The sequence below is a fragment of the Cygnus atratus genome, chromosome Z (genome assembly GCF_013377495.2).
Source record: "Cygnus atratus isolate AKBS03 ecotype Queensland, Australia chromosome Z, CAtr_DNAZoo_HiC_assembly, whole genome shotgun sequence".
NCBI lineage: Eukaryota > Metazoa > Chordata > Aves > Anseriformes > Anatidae > Cygnus > Cygnus atratus.
This window is the reverse complement of record NC_066396.1, coordinates 25,021,149-25,042,107: the sequence shown is the minus strand read 5'-3', so window position 1 is coordinate 25,042,107 and position 20,959 is coordinate 25,021,149. Positions and strand designations below refer to the sequence as shown.

The window sequence follows — 20,959 nt, the reverse complement described above, 5'->3', positions numbered from 1 at the left end:
GGTCTTACAACTGAAATAGTATTTCCCCTTGACAACAAAAGCAAGAGAGGTCAATACACAGGATAGTCAAATCCTGTGAAGAGCATTAACGTGCACTATATGCAGCCTTGCAAGGCACAGAGACCTAATAGCTTGTATAAAGCTACCTAATTTTAGGTGCAGGTTACTATACTTAAGCAAGTAAAATAGCACAGCAAATTTATTTTGCAAAAATATGAGTACGAATCTGCAAATTTGTGTTCTGATATTTATTGTGTTCAGATTTTTTTTTCAGGTATCAATTAAAATAAATAAAACAGGTCAGAAAATAAAGTCTAAAATATAATCAACTATATTATCTGGCATTTTGTTCTATACTTACTAACAGTTTAATTAGTATTTTCATGTAATTATAAAAAATCAACAACCCTATGTTAAAAAGCAAAAATGCATGTAAAAAGTGTTGCTATACTGTGATATGGACTGACATATAGCTGATATATTTGACAAGTTTACATTTACTTCATTTTTCACTGGTGAGTGCATGCTATTCCATTGATATTTGTTGCAAGTATTTGTTTTCAGACCTTCAGAGTAGTTGCCTTAGTGATTTTATGTGTTGCAAAATGCAGTCCTAAATAGGGTTATCAACTTAAAGAAAAGTAATTTGGTCCCACCAACATGACAACATCTTCGTCATGAGTGCAAATATGCTCGGACTGAAAAAAAAAAAACAAAAAAACAAGTAACATGAGCCTGTTCATACTCACTAGATAAGCTTGTATTCAATTATACTATTGCATTTTGAATGAGTATATTTCATTACCAGACAATAGATATTTCTTGCCATTAGCAGTCATGAGGTAATACTCTAGTTGGGAATGACCAACTGAGAGGTTAATGCAATTCAGGCTGCAAAGTGCAGAACAACAATGTCAGTTTAAAAATAGTACTGCTTTTCTCGTGTACTAAGCACTTCCAAGAAGTTGAACTCAACTAGTCCTCACAGAATAACATGATGAGCTGAAACAAGTTCTTATATATAATTTTTTCTTCCCAAATACCACTTGCAATAAAACAAACAGGAAAAATCCCAATACTATAGAAGAAGAAAAAAAATATTTCATGATATTTTTATCAAATTAATTACTGCTTTGTCAAGGTAAAAGCTGAATGTTTATTTTATCATCATGAAACAGTGTATGTTCTATTTAAATAAAACATACTGCACTTCTTGCATCCACAATATTTTGCAAGAATTGATTCCTTTTTTGTTAACTGTAATGACAGAGTTGATTTAACCCAAATATATCTATACATTTTATAGGTATGTATAAAAATATTTTAGTCATTTGTTTTGGAGATTTTAAAGTATTCATTAACTATGAATAATAATATATATAAATAATAATCTATCTCAAATTTTCATTTATCTAAGTCTGGGATTCTTTAATGATAACAGCAGTATTTAAAAGATGACCAGGTAGGTTCATCACAGTATCAATTAGTTAATGTTCCCATTCCTGTTCTCAATAAAAAAAAAAAAAGTGCAAACAAAACTACACAGTATCTGTGAACTCCACAGCAAAGCAAATGATGGACTGTTTTCTAAATACCCATTACTTCTGGGAAGTTCTGGTAAAGTTCTGGTTATGTTGTTACAAACTCATCTTCTTTTCCTGCTGGACATTATAAACACAAACCATTCTGTAACTACTATGGCAGAAAAAAACCTTTCAGCCCCGATTTCAGGACGCTCTAAAGTGTTCTGAATACTTCAGCCCTAACAGAACATGCCTTCAACCACTGTCTCTGAAGAAGCGTACTCAACAGCAAGTACATCTTCAATTTAGGTACTGTTGTTTACAGACTCTCTTTCATGAAAAACTTCCTCCTTTTTAAGAAGTGCAAGAGAAAGTAAGATCAAATTAGAAACTTGTGGACAAACAGGAAACCTGTGGCTGAGTTAGGAACTAAGCTATTATTTTAGGTAGCCTTTTTGAGACTCGGTCACAAAACAATCCATCCCTATGTACTAAGTATCATGTGATGGATAGGGTAAAGATGAAGAACACCTATATAACATAGACACTTTAGTCTCTCTTGATTGACACTCTCACCTAGTCTTTGAATTGATGTTGAGAACGCAGGCTGTATAGATCCCTCAGGGACGCAACAAATGAGGACTCTTTCACGGAGGAGCAGGTGTCAATAGTGACAATCATTTCAGTGCAATCGCACTAGCTGTACCGTGTTTTTATGGTGAAACAGAATTTTATCATTGACCATATCAAATGCATAGGAAAATCCAGCTGGGTTAATGTTAATGCAATGCAATACGAATGCCCAGTGATGGAAAAAAGACTAAATCCAAAGAAGAGAAATAATCAGCTTATTAGTCCTGTGTAGGCTACATGACTCTTACCATTCCAAAGAGCCATCTCAGCCAGCAAAATTTCGAAGAAAAATATTTTTTTTTCTTTTTGCTTTAAGAGTAGATACTTTGCTTTTACTTAAACAGCAAAATTCGGGAGGCTAAGTTAACAGCTTCCAGTAATGTCTTGCTGTTGTTATATGTCTACTCAGTTTCCCATACACAGCAATTTTTCTGTTTGCTCTTGTAACAAGTGAGAAGCCATACAGATTTATCAGAAATTAGACAGGTCCAATGGCTTTCTTGGCTGATGAAAATTACTGTTTTTCTTTGCACATATACAGGAAGGTGAAGGAAGTATTCAATGTAATGTTCAGCCTGCATCTTAAAAGATCTTCATCTAATTAAAAATAAGATAATCATATCCTAGGTGTACATAGCTGGATATCATAGATAAAAAAAAAATTAAATGTGGAAAAAACAAGCTTCTTATAACAGATGATAAATCCAGATAAAGACTTATTTTCAGAAACAGAAACAAAAGTCAGAAAAACACATAGATGCTCCTTAAAGTACTTTGCTTTGAAAAGGCTATCTTTTATCTTTGAAACAAAAGTAGGAAACAGAGAACACCCCTAAATGTGTCCAGTAAGGTCTAAATATTTGTTGTGCTATACATATTCAAATAAAGAACAAAAAGTACTCTGGTTAATAATACCTGGTCAGGATTCTATGTCACAGTCCAAGATGCATAGTTTATCTGTTAAAGATGCAGATAATAAAATTTTCTCCAATATTATAAAAATGTTGATGAATTCAAAACCAACTGAAATTCATATTAAAAGATGAACCCACTACAAATGACATGCATTCTTACCTGTGTATGTTGTCTTGACCAGAAGGGACTACACCCAGGTTTGCTGCCTTCACTACTTTCTCAATTATCACAAGACTGGTAGAGTTCTGTGGAGCAACAGCTATGGTAGCAGATGTCTCATTCATTCCTGTCAGCATCCCTGAAACATTAAGTATTTCATTATAAATTCTGTTTATTTGTTTGCTTATTATGCTTAAAACCAAAATAAGAGATTTCTGAACATGAAAAAAAAAAAGTATCTTCATTACAAGTTAAATCATACATTGAGAAAACAATTTTATAAGAAATTACATAATTACATCAGCTTAATACATTATTTGCAAGGCCCTGTTACTAGAAATAAATTACTAGTAACTGGACAATGATATGTGTGATACTAATGCAACTGTGAAATCAGGATGGTTGTTCTCAAAAAGAATAACCTAAAAGAAGAATGTAAACACAGAAATGAAATATTAAGTAAGACTGATTTGGAATTCCAGTTTATGTAAGATCATATACAAAGATACTTTCTAATCTTTCAATCATAAAACTATAGTACTTAATTATAATTTGAAATCCAATTGCTAAACATAAACTTGAAATTCACATAGTCATCAGATCACTTTAGTTCCTGAGAACAAAGTCATCACACTAGAAACTGGGAAATTCAGTTAGTATACACCTCTTTAAAATGTCATGATAAACTTTCCGATTAAAATAATTTGAATATCGGTATAAAATAGAACAGAAATATCGAGATTACATCTGAACACATGACAAAAAAAGAGTAAAGAAAATGTTCAAGGTCATTTAACAAACAAAACAAAACACAAACCACTTTTCTCTCCTATCAAAATCCATTGTTTAGAAGAATAATTTGCAGGACACTTATGTTGATTAAAACCCAACAGTAACTACATCTTAGCATTGTGTGTGTATTTTTACATTATGTGCAGAAACTGAAAACACAAACAATGGAACACATATTTTTGGCAGAAATATCAAGCATGTGAAATCCACAATAACATTAATAATGAAAACAATGCAAAACTCTCAAAAGCCTAATATTTTAGGGCTGCACATACAGTTCTAACCCACAGCAAACAGCATAAAGATGCTGAGTAGAGCAATTAAAAAAATAAATCCAACATTTTAATGCACCAGAATGTGCATTAGCTGCTGTCACAAAATAAGAAATATCAAAGTAAAAATAGAACAGCTTATGAGTAAATAATGGGATATTTTTGAACATGATCTGCACTTGAAGAGAATAAAAATAAGCATGCAACTTCTATAAAAATCAGTTTTATCTTGGGAATAGTACATTCCGTTTCAAATTGTTTAACTTCACTATTAGGCAAAAGCTTTAAAAACTACATACGCAGACTAAAACTGCTTTTAAGCAAAGCATGGGGACTGACATAACACTGCTGAGAGATGTGTGTACTCATTTAGGATTTAAACCTTCTCCATTAAGCTCTATTGAAGAGCAAATGCTGAATAAATGAATGCAACTATGTTTATGTTAAAAGCCTGTTTCCCGCAGCATGTAATTAAAGGAAATGTTGTACAAAGCCAGTACTTTTGTCAAGCTCCTGTAAATGGAAAGATGGATAGCACTCAGAGAAGTGAATGCATTGCTTCATATTTAACCTTAACACTCTTGTCATTAATGGTTTGTCTAACTTGTTCTATAAAAGACAAGGTACTGCTCCATTGAAGTAAAATTAAAAAAATCAACTAAACCATGCTTTTCAGAACAGAAGATTCATTATCGTCGACTAATGTATTGGCATAAAGCAAAGTAACATCCTATCAAGTAAGGCACACATTCAATCTGCCTTTCCACCCCCCTTTATTTTTAACTCATGCTGTTTTATTGTTATAGGCAATTTGTACCACTCAGCATGACAGTGTAAACTGAATCAAGATTAATTTACATGCAAAAGAACACTTAGGAGAGCAGCATGGTAAGCAAATGTATTGTCTCGATTGCTGAGGTGGAAAAGAACCTGGAAAGAAAAAAGGGTGCTCTAATTAAGGGGCATCAAATATGATTGCTCGTGGTAGTCAAGGGCCAGAAAATAGTAAATGTCCAACCATTTAAAGAATTAGCATCTTGCTTGTTAGGAAGACAAGTTGGATGCATAAATTTTAATAAAATTAAGTAAACAATTTGTTTACTCAACCAAGTTTCTTTTTTCTTCTTTCTTAAAATACATAAACTTAAACACTTTTTAAAAATAATTGACAAAATTATTTTAAAACATGTCCATAAGTAGGGTGGGAGGAAGTCCTTATACTTGAAGTAGTTTTACTTGGCTCTTTAAAAACGCCATAAAAATTCTGAGTAATATCCTGCTATAACAATCACATGCCACCTTTAATATTACATAAAACATCAGAATCTAAGAAAACTCAAGTCAGAGCATAGAGCAGCAATTAATCTGGGTTAGCTAATTGATACAATGAAATAACTGTACACATTTTTTATGGTAAAAGGAACTGAAATTGGAAAAGATATGTTAGCTACCGGATTAGTTCAATTCTGAAACAAGCCAAGGGGAGTTTTGCTATTGATATTTAAAAAAACAGGCAAAAAACAGACAGGTGAAAATCTGGATACAGAGCACACGTCCCAACAGCACACGTCTCACTTGTACCAAATTCCTGCTAAAGAAGTCAGACTTATTCTTGAGGAAGTGATGTACAATAGGATATAAAATCCTGAGGCCTGAAGATCAGTAAAAATATTTAACCAGAGAGGTAAAAAGTAGTCTGTCAATACCATTTTTATCCACTGCTTCCAAATTGTCAATCACAGCATTAACGTTAACTCAGCAGCTGCCTTGCAGCATTACCTCACAGGAGGATTCCCCAGTTCAGAACTGGAGGAAAGGCAAGATGGTGTAAGCAAGGCTAACCATATCATGCACAGCATGTGCATAAATACAGCTTTCGAGGTTTGCTGCTACCACTAGATAACCTCCACAGCCATGAATATTCAATAACCTGTCTGTTTTCCTCTCTTTATGCCATCAGGAAGAAAATGGAAATATACAAATGTAACAGACAATGCAAAACAGCATAGTGTAATTGAGTAAAGATGTGAAGCAATGAATTGTCTTCTATGTATCAGTATAATACTGGGTATTTCTCTTTAGCATTCTTATTAGATTACACACACAATTTAGATGTAAAAATCCTTAAAACCCATACATATTCTCATTCTCCCCCAATATAGTCTTGCATTTCTAATATTCTCCTCACTCCTTCACTGTTTTTTACCTATTTGTTTTGGTTGCAAATAAAATAAGGCATCTCCAGGTACAAGACTTGTAACATCTTAAGTCCAAAAAGGCAAGGAAAAAAAAAAAGAAAAAAGGAGAAGCATAAGTGAAAAGCAAGTTATATAAATCAGATTCATTTGGAGAATACAGACAAATGGAAGTTAAACACAAAATAGAATAATACATACTAACTTCTAAACTGCCCTGCATTTATTACTGTAATTCAGATTTTTCATTTAGCAAGAGCACATAGTAATTCTCTCCAAATACTAGCTGTTCCTAGATACCTGTAATAAATACTTAGGTAAAATTTAGAACTGAGACTTCTATTGCTAAAAATATTTTGAAACAGCTGATATTTATAACAAAAAAGATGCAATAGAAAAGGGTTTTAAACCTGTGGTAAATTTCCCAGCATCAAGTCCTGCATCAAAGAAAGAATTCAGGAAGACAGAGAGAGCAATACAGAAATGCCAAGAGACCTTCATGGATTTACAAATACTTCATATAAACAAATTTTCAAATAGCTTTATTCAGAGTAGCCTTTCTGCTCTATTAAACATAGCAAACAGCTGCCAGATTTATTCAGACAAATAATCAACAACCATAGAAGTAAAATGGCAGAAGAAAAAGGAATTTTGGCAACAACTCCACAGAGGACCACAGCTATTCTCCAAGTACACTTCTTCTATGTGCTCGTGGTTCTGTATGGCCAGTCAGGAGGAAAAAAGCCCTCAGTCACAGCAAAACATGCAAAAGCTCTATTGAAATATCACAAAGCAAGAAAATATAAAAACATGGAGGAAGAAGCACAGTAACCTGCTTTCCTTTCAGTACAACCTCAGCTACAAATTCTAGAAGGGAATAGTTTAAAATAAATGTGCCACAGCCTCATTCAATCACTCACCTTGGGTTGCTGAGCAGGTATAAAGCAGAGAGGGAGGCTTTAGCCAGCAAAGGGTAAGAACAGCAAATAAGTATCAATGGGTTAAGAAAACAAAGCACAATCCTAACTTTTTATTGCAACAGTATGCCTAACTGAAAATGATACAAGCAATATTTAAACTACTTTCTTAATCATTCAAAAATACAAAAGCCAAGAACTGTTCAAAAGCAATAATTAATAATACATAGCAATACTCATTGGTGTTGTTGACTGCTTGATGGATATACTGAGATTCTGAGCCTTACACAGCAATGAGATAGGATCCCATGGGTATAGTCTCATCTCAGTGTGAAGAGATTTACACATGTAAATCCCCATACATTGAGATAGATGAGTAAACACTATTACATTTGAATGCATCCAAAATGCAATCATTTATATTTTGAGATGTCCAAGGACTACATTCAAATTAAGGGTAACAGTATGAATTGTTCCATTTAACAACCAGTCAAAGCTAACTACAATTTTCTCTAATTATTTTGTGTAAAATATTCAAGTCACTAAAAGCTTTTATGGAGCTTCAGACTAGGAGCAGAAACTTACGTTCTTTAAAGACACAACATTAGAATAATGCCTGCTGAAGTATAAAAAAGATGTCACCCTTCTAAAACATTCTGATAATCTCTTTATATGGAGTGCTTGAAGGAAGAAGATGAAACTTCAAAGTAGTTGAAGAACACATACACTACTAGTATTGAAGAGTAGCCTTAGAAAAAAAATACTAGTAAAAACAGACACCATATCAACGTGTATTTGATTTATTTCTTGGAACTGGGGTTCCAACTTTCTGCTTTACTACTAGTAGGAAACACATTATTACTTCATGGTAGGAAGCCAAAACTCTCTGAGCCAAAAGACTGTTTCAGGGTAAAGGGTGGGATTTGTGTTTTTAAAGGGACACCAAACACCTGTCAAATAGCACTGCATGTCCTTTTAAAGACATTTTTAAAATTAAATCATTAGTATCAGACTGAATACTAATAGAAACTAACACAAGCAGCCACACTGGAAGCACTTGCTGTACACTTTGAAATTGATAAAGCCACACAACCTCTTCTGAACCACATACATTTATTGAAGCTCCTAAAATAGTATTTCTCACCTTGCTCCTTCTTAAAGTCTTTCTCTGACATAGTGACAGGCAAAAGCAGTTCTCCAACAGGGGGCTGAATGTTAACATTGAAATGATCATCCTTCGTGCTGCAGAAAGAGAAGTTACAGAGGTTTAATGAAGTGCTTAAAAATAGATTTATACGTATCAGCTCCAAATTTACTATGAAATCTATAAACACTATAAGAGCTACCTGCCTGTTTTCTACCTTGTTAATGCAAAAGTCTGCTAATTTCTTACATCACTAAAGCTGATCCATCATCACCAGTACAAATATAATATAGTGTGAAATATAGTGCGAATACTCTCATATTTCTGTAATGGTAGCTTCTACTCATGATAACATTTATTTGTAATCTATACAGCATCAAACAAACTATATCCTTATAAAATTATTTATTTCTCAATTCTTTTGATAAAACTTTTATTCACAAATTCTGTCATCAGCAACAGCTGTCCCAGAACTAAACCTATCAAAGGTATACATTGCGAAAAAAAGTACTATTGCGGTGTCGTCCCCCCCCAACACACACACAAAAAAAAGAAATATATAAAAACAACAAATTTGGGAGTGGAAAAAATGATTTTGTAACATTTTCCATATCTAAATACAAATACAGCATAATGATTGATTTAAAAGTACACTGGAAAATTGCAGAATTTGAGGTAGTTTTAATAATGGCAGAGGTAAAAACAAACAAACCAAAAAAAACACAAAATAAAACAAAAAAAAACAAACAACAACAACAAAACCAACACTAAACTGTGTCTAGTAGTATACTACTATCAAATACTATAGATTCCTCCTCAAGAAATAAATCCCATACCATAAAGAGGATCAGGTCAGGGAATACTTAAGCAAACTGGACATTTGTAAATCCATGGGCCCTGATGGGATACACCTATGAGTGCTGAGAGAGCTGGCAAATGTCATTGTGAGGCCACTCTCTATAATCTTTGTGCTATTGTGGCAACTGGGAGAAGTGCCTGAAGATTGGAGGAAAGCAAACGTCACTCAAAAAGGGCAAGAAGGAGGACACAGGGAAGCACAGGCTGTTCAGCCTTCTCTCAGTCCCTGGGAAAGTGATCAAACAGTACAATAGCACATGGAGGCAGAAAGAATCATCAGGAGTAGTCAGCATGGATTCACCAAGGGGAAGTCCTGCCTGGCCAACCTGATGAGCTTCTGTAATGGAATCACCAGCCTGATGGATGAACGGGGAGCCATGGATATTGTCTTCCTGGACTCCACAAAGAAATCTGACACTGTCCCCCGTAAGATCCTCCTAGGGAAGCTGCTGAAGCATGGGCTGGATGAGCAGACAGTGTGGTGGATCAAAACCTGGTTGAACAGCTGGGCCTAGAGGGTAGTGCTCGGTGGTGCAAAGTCTGGTTGGAGGCCAGGAATGAGCAGCATACCCCAGGGGTCAACACTGGGTCCAGTCCTGTTTAACATCTTCAGTAATGAGCTGGACAGTGGGGCAGAGTGCACCCTCAGTACATTTGTGGATGACACGAAACCAGGGGAAGTAGCTGATTCACCAGAAGGCTATACTGCCATCCAGAGGGACCTCAACACGCCGGAGAGGTGGGCTGACAAGAGTTCCATGAAGTTCAACAAGTGCAGAGGGCTGCCTTTGGGGAGGAACAACCCCAGGCACCAGGACAGGCTGGGGGCCACCCATCTGGAGAGCAGCTCTGCAGGAACAGACCTGTGGTTGCTGGTGAGCACCAAGCTGAACATGAGCCAGCGATGTGCTCTTGCTGCTAAGAAGAATGGTATTCTTGGCTGCATTAGGCAAAGTATCGCCAGCAGGTCAAGAGAGGTGATCCTGCCCCTCTACTCAGGGCTGGTGAGGCTGCACCTGGAGTGCTGTGTCCAGTTCTGGGCCCCTGATATAAGACAGACCAGGACATACTGGAAAGGGTCCCACAGAGCACTACAAAATTGAAGAAGGGACTGGAGCATCTCTCCCATAAGGAAAGGCTGAGAGAGCTGGGACTGTTCAGCCTGGAGAAGAAAACGTTCACAGGGATCTTACCCATGTATACAAATACCTGTAGGGAGGGTGCAAGGAGGACGGAGACAGCTCTTTTCAGTGGTGCACAGTAGCAGGACAAAAGACAGTGGGCACAAACTGGAACATAAATGCTTCCCCCAGAACATCAGGAAGCACTCTTTTAGTGTGTAGGTGATGCACAGCTTGTGGAGTCTCCCTCCTTGGAGATATTCAAAAGCCACCTGGACATTGTCCTGGGAAACCTTGTTCTAAGTCCCTGCTTGAGCAGGGTGAGTGGACTGGATGACCTCCAGAGGTCCCTTCCAATTACTCAATGATTCTGTGAACTTGCTCTCCACACCCATTCAATTGGAGTTCTCCACAGAAACTCTGCTATGTTTGACTAACTGTAGCTTATAGGATTCAGCTAGCAATTCAGGATCAGTATACCCAGTCAGAATCTTTCTTAAAGGTTTGAAGTATGAGAAGTTTTTAGAAAAGAACACCTTTTATTTTGCTGATGTACCAAATATTCAATACATATTGATTGCTGATATGCCTGAGATATCCTACTTAAAGACAATGATGCAACCATTAGAATGGAAAATGTGTTTGACTGACAGTATTTAAATTAACCTCAAACATGTTACAGATTTTTTTTCTCTTTCAAATAACCTTGCAACTTTAAAATTCTGGAATTGAATTGGCTGATGCAGCAAACAGCACTAGATGATTCATACACAAAATGCATGTTAGATGATTCATACACAAAATGTATGTGTCTCTACCCTCTTAAAGATGCAAGATAAGCCACCTGAAAAACAGAAAACTTTTTGTTGTTCTATTACTAGATTTTAATAATTACAATAGTAACCCAAATTCACAAGCACACAAGCAAATCCTTTGGAACAAATACACACTTTCTTTCTAACTTCTGATGTGATAATTATGTTTATGCATGCAATCTCAAGTATGGGCTTTACAGATGAAATTCAGCAGGAATGCTACCTTTGTTGAAAATTATTAAACACAGTGAAACAATCCCAAAACCTGTCTAGTATTCATTTTACAAAGAATCATTTATGAAGTGCTCCTTTAAAAAATCTGCTTAGCTAAGAAATTCTCACATTTTTTCTCCTATATTACTTAAATGTCATCCATCTCTAAAGACATTACGATATCAAAAGAACAGGGAGTGGTTGATTTGCTTGCAGGATCAAGTGCCTTGTAAAATATGGAAGTAATATTTTTTTTTTTTTTTGAAAACTGATCAAGAACTCCATCAGTTTAAGAGCTAAAGGAAGGCTCTTTAATCAACTGCCCCATAACTTTTTACTGTTTATATATATACTACTTAGACTATATGACTAAAACTTTTAATGATACCTTCATTAGTATTGTTCAATTGATTGTCCAGCCAATGCTCTTTCATATTTAAACATGATATGCATTAAATAATCTGTTTTATGCTGAATTAACAATTTTGGATAACAATGATTCATGCCCTACATTGACTGGACATGCCATTTGTACATAAACTTGACTTGTAACATTTATGATTAGATTGCACTGAAATGCTTGCTTATAACAATCTTTTCACCCTAAGAGGAAATAAAAGCATGAGCATAGCTTTGGTTTTAAATGGCTATAGCTGCTTGATAGGACCACTCACTACCTCTGCTGCTAAAAACCACTCCATTTTCCTTTCCCCTAGCGATTAGAAACTAACAGATATTATTTGATAAACCATGAACTATTCACAGTCTGCAGGCAAAAACTGATGTCTGGATATTCTTCAAAAACACTTTATTCTTAATCTCACTTTAGCCAACATCCGGTTTACTTTGCATTACTTTAATTTCAGCATACTTTACAGTAAATTTATTTTTCAGCCAGAGAAAATCATCGTCCCTTTCTTTTATTAGTCTCCATCACAGACATCACAGACTAAATATAGATATTTTATTTATTGATTTGCATCTCTTTTATTAGATCTTTATATTAGACATGCAGTAATATCTAATTTAACAAAACTAATTGCATAGTTCCATAATTTGGGCTTGCAGGGGCCTCTGGAAATCACCTGTTTCTACCTCCTGCTCAATACAGGGCCACCTTAGTCCACATCGCTCAGGGCCTTGTCCATTTGAGCTCTGAGTATCTCCAAAGATGGAGATTTCATCAGCTATCTAATGTGTATGTTTAATAATAAAATTGAGTCATGCAGTACAACGAGTATTTTCCTCCAAAATTTAGTAAACTAAATTCCAACACATTACTTCAGATCCTAACTAATATAACTAATGTTTAAATAAAAATCTGCAGAAGTGGTTCAAAGCTTGAATGTATTAATGTTTAAGAATCTGCGAGACAACTGGTTAAATCTGCGCTGAAACATCTCTCACGTGGTGGTGTTCTAACTTTCCTGGAAAATAATGCTGAAGAAATGTATCAGAAGAGGAAGTTTCCTGAGCCCACAAAATGTAAGTTTCTAAATTTCAAAAATTAAAGAGTGCATCTTCTGATATTAGCTACTAAAATTGGTAAGTTACATCCGTAGTGGAACATTTATGCTTAATAAGAAGTCTGCAGTAGGAAGCTCTAAAGAATCGAATGGGGATGTTTGAAAACAGTTCCTCACCACTACATAGCAACGTGGTTTTTGTTTTGATTTGTGAATTTAGGGACAAATAGAGTCAGACATCGTTTTGCTTGCTGTTGCCTTAATAACTGTTAAAACTGTACACATGGCATCTTAAAACACTTCTGTAAGACACAACTTTCATGATGTAATTCAAAGAATCACATGAATTTATCTTCTGATGTTCCCAATTAAGATGAACAAATGAGAGATGATAATGCTCCCACAGGAACTCAGGAAGACTTACTATCTCTCTGATAAATGACACTGCAAGACTAACATTAAACTCTTTGGAAGACACACAGTTTTAACTCTCCTTCAGATGGCTGCAGTGGGAGTAGCTAGCACCTGTCATTTGAAACTGATATCCATTTTTCTTATTCCCCCTCTCTTCCCTCTTTTTCAAAAAGGATTGTCTCCAAAAGGTAAACATGAAAGAAGTTGTCTTTGCCATAACAAAAGACTTGAGGAAAAAGTCCTCTTTAAAAATATCTTCTTTAAAAATATAAAATTTTTAAAACTAATACAAATGATATTATCACCTCCAAATGAGCACTTGTCAGATTCTACAATGGCAGTCTTTAAAGTTTTACTTTTAAAGATTATTATTATTTTAGCAAAAGGCTGGGGAATAGTCTTCTTGCTATTTATGTGCTCCTCTTTGACTTTACTCCCAGCAGTGCAGAGTGGTAGATGTTTGACTCAGAATACATCTATGGATAAACAGCTCACTATTTTTATCTTGTATTCAGAAAAATCTCCACAGACAATTAGAAAAAAAACAGTGGAAGAGGAATGACAACACACTAAATTCCTGCAAAAGATGGAATGAAGCACTATGGGAGACTTTGCGCATACATTCTTGCTAAAGGAATAAATGATACCCAGCTTTTATAAGAAAAAAGGCTTAGGAAATAGAAGAAATTAGAGTCGTTGTTCATGCCCAGCCTTGTTTTCTCTTGGTCAGTTATTTATCTAGATATATTTGCTTTCTGGAACTGGGCCAACTGACTACTTTAGAGTAATGAAGTAAAGAGAAGAGTACTGGATTGCTTGTCTTAATATCCAACATCTGTAAACAACTTAGTGATGTGCTGACAAAGCACGAGAGAAGGAAACAGCAAGAAACAAGTAAAAATGCAATTGACAGTGATGTGAAATCAGTCCTGCTTCTCTAATGTTAGCTTTTAATATATTCCATAGTATATTCTGCTACATAATTTTAATCAGATGCTTTTGTGCAAGCATGTACACCTGAATACATTTTTGCACTCAAAAGAAATATTGACTGCTATCTAACCGATTCTCTTCATTCATTTCTTTTTGCAGGTACAAGTTCTGCTTGGGAAGATTCCTACATCAACTTAAAGTGAGATCAGAGAATCTCATACTGAAAAAAAAAATTCTCTCTGCCTTAGACAAAAGTGTTTGCAATAACAAAATTTAGAGCAAAAGTGTTTGCAGTAAGGTGGAACTTGCAGACAGCAGATCTAGTAACAATTTCAAATTTCATTCATGGTATTCACTTCACTTAAGAAGTTGCTAGATTCTCCCTACTACACCAACCTCTTTTGCAGTAATCAACACAATACTCTTTTTACAGTCCAGGGTAGATGAGGTGAACAGACAACAACTCTCTCTTCTAGCAGCGTAACAATAGTAGGGTCCTAGCTGTGCTGGTAATATTCAGCATTTTCCATATGCTACCTAAGGTAACCAGCCCATGCCTGTAAAAACCTCTGTCACATGTCACACTGTTTTCCCATGATCTTATCGTTCACAGTAAGAATGAAAGGCACAGAAGTTGTAGCTATCATGCCACTTCTCTTTCTTCTAGGGAGCTCTGATTGTACTCTTCCCATTTAAACCTTGAGAAAACTATGGATGAAGAGATGCACGCCACAGACATTTTCCCTATCCCTTGTTGTTTCAGTGACAACTAAACAATATCTGCATAGTTTTCAAAAGATTAGGGTAGAATAAAACAGGTTCTCTGTACATTAATTTTATCTCCAAAGCTGTGGTTCTTCCACAGCTTCAGGAAGAGCTAAGAGAGTGTGGGAAGAGGGGATGAAAAAGAAAGGGAAGAGGAGGTAAGGAAAAGCTTCCTTCCCTCTCCAGCTCTCCAAGTTGTAAATAGGACATCTCCCATTCACATTTAGTCACTCACCAGACACCTAAAACACAATGGAGCTTTTCTGACTTTTACAAATACAGCCAGAAATTTGAAATTCTAAATACATGCACAGAAAACAGCAGAAGAGCACGTATATGCTGTAACTTTCTGTCTCTGTAACCTTCCTCATCTTTCTTCTCTAGGGATTCAAGTACCTTTATTCTAAAGATCCAAGTTCGTATTCTGACATAGCCAAGTTTCCAAAACCTTGTTCAGATATCCGAGGGAACTACTAAGCTGTGAGGAAGATCTGAGAACAATTGAAAAGTAGAGACATCCAAGATAACAAAAACAGAATAAGAGACAGTGGTAAGATTTTTAAGACAATGATACCAGTAGCTCAGTGATCCAAAATCTGACAACAGACCAAAAAAAAAAAGTAATTCACAGTCAGTGGATTACACTGCAGTCAGTCTGCAACACCAAGGATCCGTTCCAGGCAGCTGAGGAGGCTAACCTTTCCTCTGCTCACTGATGCCTGCCTGCCCAGCAAAGACAGGTCCCTTTCTGAGGTGGTGGGTATATTAATGGTTAACTAGGATTCAACAACTATCTTGCATGTACGTTACCCAGTAACAAATGGCTTTACTAAGTTGTGCCTATCCTGCTTACAAAATCTGTAAAAAGTGGCCCAAATAGGAACAGTAACAATCATAAAAATCTTTTAAAAGAAGACCAAGTACCTCTATTAATTCCTCTATAACTTTCCACGGAAGAGAAGCATTACTGTGCAGAACACCGGAATAACTGAAGCAGTATGCCTCTACAAGGACATGGCACATGAAAAATGGCAACGAAGACACATATGCCTTATGAACACATAGGGTGAGCATCCTGATACATATTCCAAATAAATGCATTAGGAATAATTTTCAAGTTATGGTGTTTCACCTCTTTTTAATTAGATGTGTGATCTTGGTAAGCTTTGCTTCATAAAAATAGTATTTACTAGGGAAGTCTTTCAAAGCTTAGACCTCTTAGCCTCTCTATAATACAATTTCTCCTTCATTGTCCTTGATTTGTGCAACAGATTCAGAAAGAGATTTAAATATTTTATTACTCACATTATTTTTTTTTCTTTTTACAGTTTGTATTTATTGAACCACTATTACAGCAGTACATCCCCAAAGAGAAAGGTAGTATTTGCTATGCAAAACACACAGTCCGTGATTGGCATCTAAGACCAATTGATCTACCCATTACCACTATCTCCCTACCCCCACAAGCATTACTACAAGGCTATTGATTTAAACACTGCCGATCGGTTTCCATTTTCTGATTTTGGGCAGGCCAATTAAGAAAGTGAGTAATTGTGATTACACTGCTTCAGGATCAATTACATTTGATGCAAGACAAAGTGTTCCCTTTTAGAACAACTAAAGAAAATTATTATGATCAGGTACACCTTACTGCTGAAAATGCTTCTAACAAAAATACAAAATAACCGATAATGTCTGTCAAAAAGATACATTATCAGGAAATACAAGCATATTGACACCTGTGTGCATATATTTTAACATTTTAACAAACTTTTAAAAGTTATTCTTTCTTTTGGATAAAACCTTTTAAATTAGTATGAAAGGCTAAAAAGGCTTCAGTTGAGTTCTCAGACACAGCCCCCAAAACATCAGAATGCACAATTTCTGCAATGATGTTGACATCAGTATGATTTTGAATAATGTTATATTTTTTACAGTAAAACAGCAAATTTTATGCAACAAACTTTTAAACCTATTTTTACACTATTTTCTAAGAACTACTCTCAAAGAGACAGGGCCCTGTCAATTAGCAAAGGAACAAAGTAAGCAATTCCTATTCTTAATTTAATTTTAAACTTAGCTTGAGCTTTGTCATTGGACTCACATTGTCCAAATCATTAAAATGAATACACCACTGAGGTCTGAGGCAAATCTATTTACAGTGATGTTACTCATAGTCTGGTTGGTGTTCAGGATTATTGATCTGTCTTGTTTGTCTAATAGGAAAATAATAAACAATTACTAGGCAATGTTGGAGAAAGTAATCAGTTTTTATATATCACTAATACAGCAGACCTCCCAAAACATAAAGGTGATGATCTGCATAAAATCAATGTGTTATGCTACATTGCTTATCCTCATCACTTCTAAGATTCTTAGCAATAAATGGTATAAGTTTGGAACCAAATCATTAGTATACTGAAAATATGTACTTGAAAGAAAAGTATCTGCTCTTTTCTAGAAAAGTGTTCCTGCTTGATAAACTGAGCATGTTCTATTTGAAAATAAAAACAAAATACGTTTATTCATTTCGAAGCAATTATGAAATTGCATTACCTAGAATGGAACTTCCCTCCCCAAACAAGCCTTGCATTGGACTACAGTCCAAAATTGTTCCCTTATTCCAGCAAACAGCACACAGACCAGCTACAGCAGTGTGTAGTCAGCAGAACCAGGGATCAGCTAATCCTTGTACTCAGCTCTGGTGAGGCCGCCCCTTGAGTACTGTGTTCAGCTTTGGGACCCTCACTACAAGAAGGACATCGAGGCCCTGGAGCATGTCCAGAGAAGGGCTACAAAGCTGGTGAGGGGTCTGGAGAACAAGTTCTATGAGGAGTGGCTGAGGGAACTGGGGTTGTTTAGTCAGGAGAAGGCTCAGGGGAGACCTTATTGCTCTCTACAGCTACCTGAAAGGAAGGTGTGGGGAGCTGGGGGTCGGCCTCTTCTCACAGATAACCAGCGATAGGACTAGAGGGAATGGCCTTGAGTTGCACCAGGGGAGTTTTAGGTTGGAAATTAGGAGACATTTCTTTTCAGAAAGAGCAGTCAGGTATTGGAATGGGTTGTCCAGGGAGGTGGTGGAGTCACCGTCCCTGGGGGTGTTTAAGGAAATGTTGGATGTGGTGCTTAGGGACATGGTTTAGTGGGTGATAGTGGTGGTAGGAGGATGGTTGGATCAGATGATCTTGATGGTCTTTTCCAAACTTAATGATTCTATGCTATGAAACTATGTGACGTGCAAAAAAATACATGCTATAGACAACTTGCTGGGGGTACTACTATCTTTAAAATGACTACACATTAAGTGTGCAGAAATAGGCTCAAGGAGGAAAAAAAATATACATTTTCAATAGTAAAACCTTCTTTCCCCTAAAACAGATAATTTAACTTCATCAGTGGTTCTTTTGGAGTCACTTGGGTACATTTCCATTATAAAGCTATTACTTCTACCTTTATTCCTACCTGTAAGTTGTGCAAACTGTGCTTAGTAATTGTACATTAGAATTCCTATAGTGTTGAAGAAATGGGTCCAGTAATTTCTGAAAGGACTGGAGTTTTCCCTAATTTGGAAAGCTGCAATTTGAATTCCTATTAAATATCCATTTTTGTGTAAAGACTGTAGTGATTCTTGCAACAATACGTCAAAAGAAAAATACTTTGAAATATGTGGAGAAAAAATGACCCTTGGAGATTCATGTGTTGCCTTTGCACAGTTTCAAAGACTATATAAGCCAGCAAAAGCCTGAATTGCTCTTAAAAGTAGGAGCCTTGCTTTCCCACATCTATTCATTCCTAATGTTTAGACACTCCTAGTCTTTTTCCCTGGTTTCAAATGCTGCTTTATAACAGAGTTCTCACTGGGTGAACAGGTTCTCTTTTAGCCTAGAATGCAATGGAACTCATTAAAAGGAGGATCATGAACATGCCAACAATGACCATTAAAAATGTAAATCAAGTACATGAGACAAAATCTAGTTGGCCAGTCATTTATTTGTTTTCATTTTCTCTCTAATAATTTAAAAGAATCTACAGCATGAGGAAAATGCTTCGTTAGCCTGCAAATTTTGGGGTTGTTTTCATGCAGTCATGTTACAGAGATCATAAACAGCCATAATAATCACTTGAGTTAATAAAATTGCTCACACTATGTGCTTTTTTGATTTGTGATTTCTTAAAAGGAAGAATACACAAAACATTACAGCATACTAGGTCAGACCTGATGGCTCCCTTTAATGGGAGCCAATTTTTTATTAAAAAAAAAATCACAAGAAGAGTGGGAAAAAATAAAAACAAAACTCAGGAACAGAAGTAATTCTAACTTGGAAGAGGAGCTAATGATCATCCTACTTGATATTGTTTGTCCCAAGGGAAAAACAGGACCTCCCAAACACAACCTGTCAAAGAGCTCTTGCACTTAGACATTTAATTTTCAACCTAGATTTGAGATTACCACCTAATGTGTGTTTTTAGAAGCAAGTGCTAAACAAAAAGGGAAGACCCAAGAAAACTGATAATCATTGTAACAGTAAAACAGAACAGTAATTATGTCTTATTTTTCTAAAAACACATTTGGTTTACAGCATGTCATGAACTGATGTTCAATTCTTTAAACATTTATTAAACAGTATGTCTGATACTGCCAAGTAAACTTCTACGTTACACTTAGGGCCAAAAAATTAAATGCCATGTCCCATTATTTTCGTATGAGATTTCCATTCCCTTATCCTTTAGAACTCACCATAACTGGAAACTGGCAGTCTGAGTAGAATCACAGAAGTCAATACCCATTGAGACAGTCACAGATCCCCCAGGCTCGAGGAACTCTACATAAAAATATTTTGAACAGGTGAAGTAAGCATGCAAAGGAACACAACAGCCCAGATGCAAACCCTCAAACTTCATGTAATTAGAAAATCTATCTATATATATATATATACAAAACAACAACAACAACAAAGACACTAACAAAAAACACAAACAAACAAAACCAACCAACCAACCAAAAAAAACAGCTTGTTGTAGCTTAATTTAAAGCAGGTTTCCCTTCCATTTTCCTTCCTGAACAGGAAGGAAATTGTTGCATAGGGAATGTTGCATTTCATTCCTGCAGCCTCATCAAGTAAATAAAAATATGTATTAAAAAAGGGAAATTATTTACAGAAAAAAATATATTGAAATTGTATCCTTTTGCTTGTGTACAGATCCAGCATTGACATTTCATTTAGAATAACATCAGTTTGCAAATTTAGTTAATAAATAGTAAAACAGAACAAATATTAATAAAATGCACTTTAACACATGAAGTAATAGAAAAAGAGTATAATTTAAAATATTTCATGATTAGTGTGGTATATTTATTTCCCCATATTTCACTTGCTTTACTTATGGAAGAGAGCAGAGAGATTATGAACTCAAAGTGGAAGACAATTTTTGTGAGGCACTTCTCAATTTCAGGTATCAAGAAACATGCTTGTTCTTAGTTTCTTGGCTAGATCTCTTCGCTATTTCCTTAATGTTGTAGACATAAGGCTTTATTTTGGCTGGAAGAAAAGTTGTTTTTAATACAAAAGTAGGTATTAAAAACAAGCATTGGAGCAGTCTGACTGTTTGAAGCTTACAGGAAAAACAAAAACAAAACTAAGGCCACTGTTAGAAGAAAGGAATTCTAATAAATATGATTGGACAGGCAGAAAAATGTCTGGTTTCTTCTTCCAGTTTATTCATTTGTGTATTTGATGCTTCTCAGGAACTGAAGAGCAGACTGCTTTTCCGCAACAAAAGGAAACTTAATTTAACTATATCTAGATTAACTTCTGGAAAAATA

General features: G+C 35.5%; 1 protein-coding gene across 2 annotated transcripts in view; it reads right to left on the bottom strand.

Moving 5' to 3' along the window:
- AP3B1 (adaptor related protein complex 3 subunit beta 1) overlaps positions 1-20,959 on the bottom strand; it is a 172,705-nt gene that overhangs the window by 15,308 nt on the left and 136,438 nt on the right. For both annotated transcript variants that reach the window (XM_035553476.2, XM_035553475.2), the window contains exons 24-26: positions 19,874-19,958; positions 8,551-8,648; positions 3,231-3,369 (exon numbers count right to left, since the gene is read on the bottom strand). In XM_035553476.2, the coding sequence (XP_035409369.1) occupies positions 3,231-3,369; positions 8,551-8,648; positions 19,874-19,958 (322 nt within the window). The remainder of the gene's footprint in view (positions 1-3,230; positions 3,370-8,550; positions 8,649-19,873; positions 19,959-20,959) is intronic.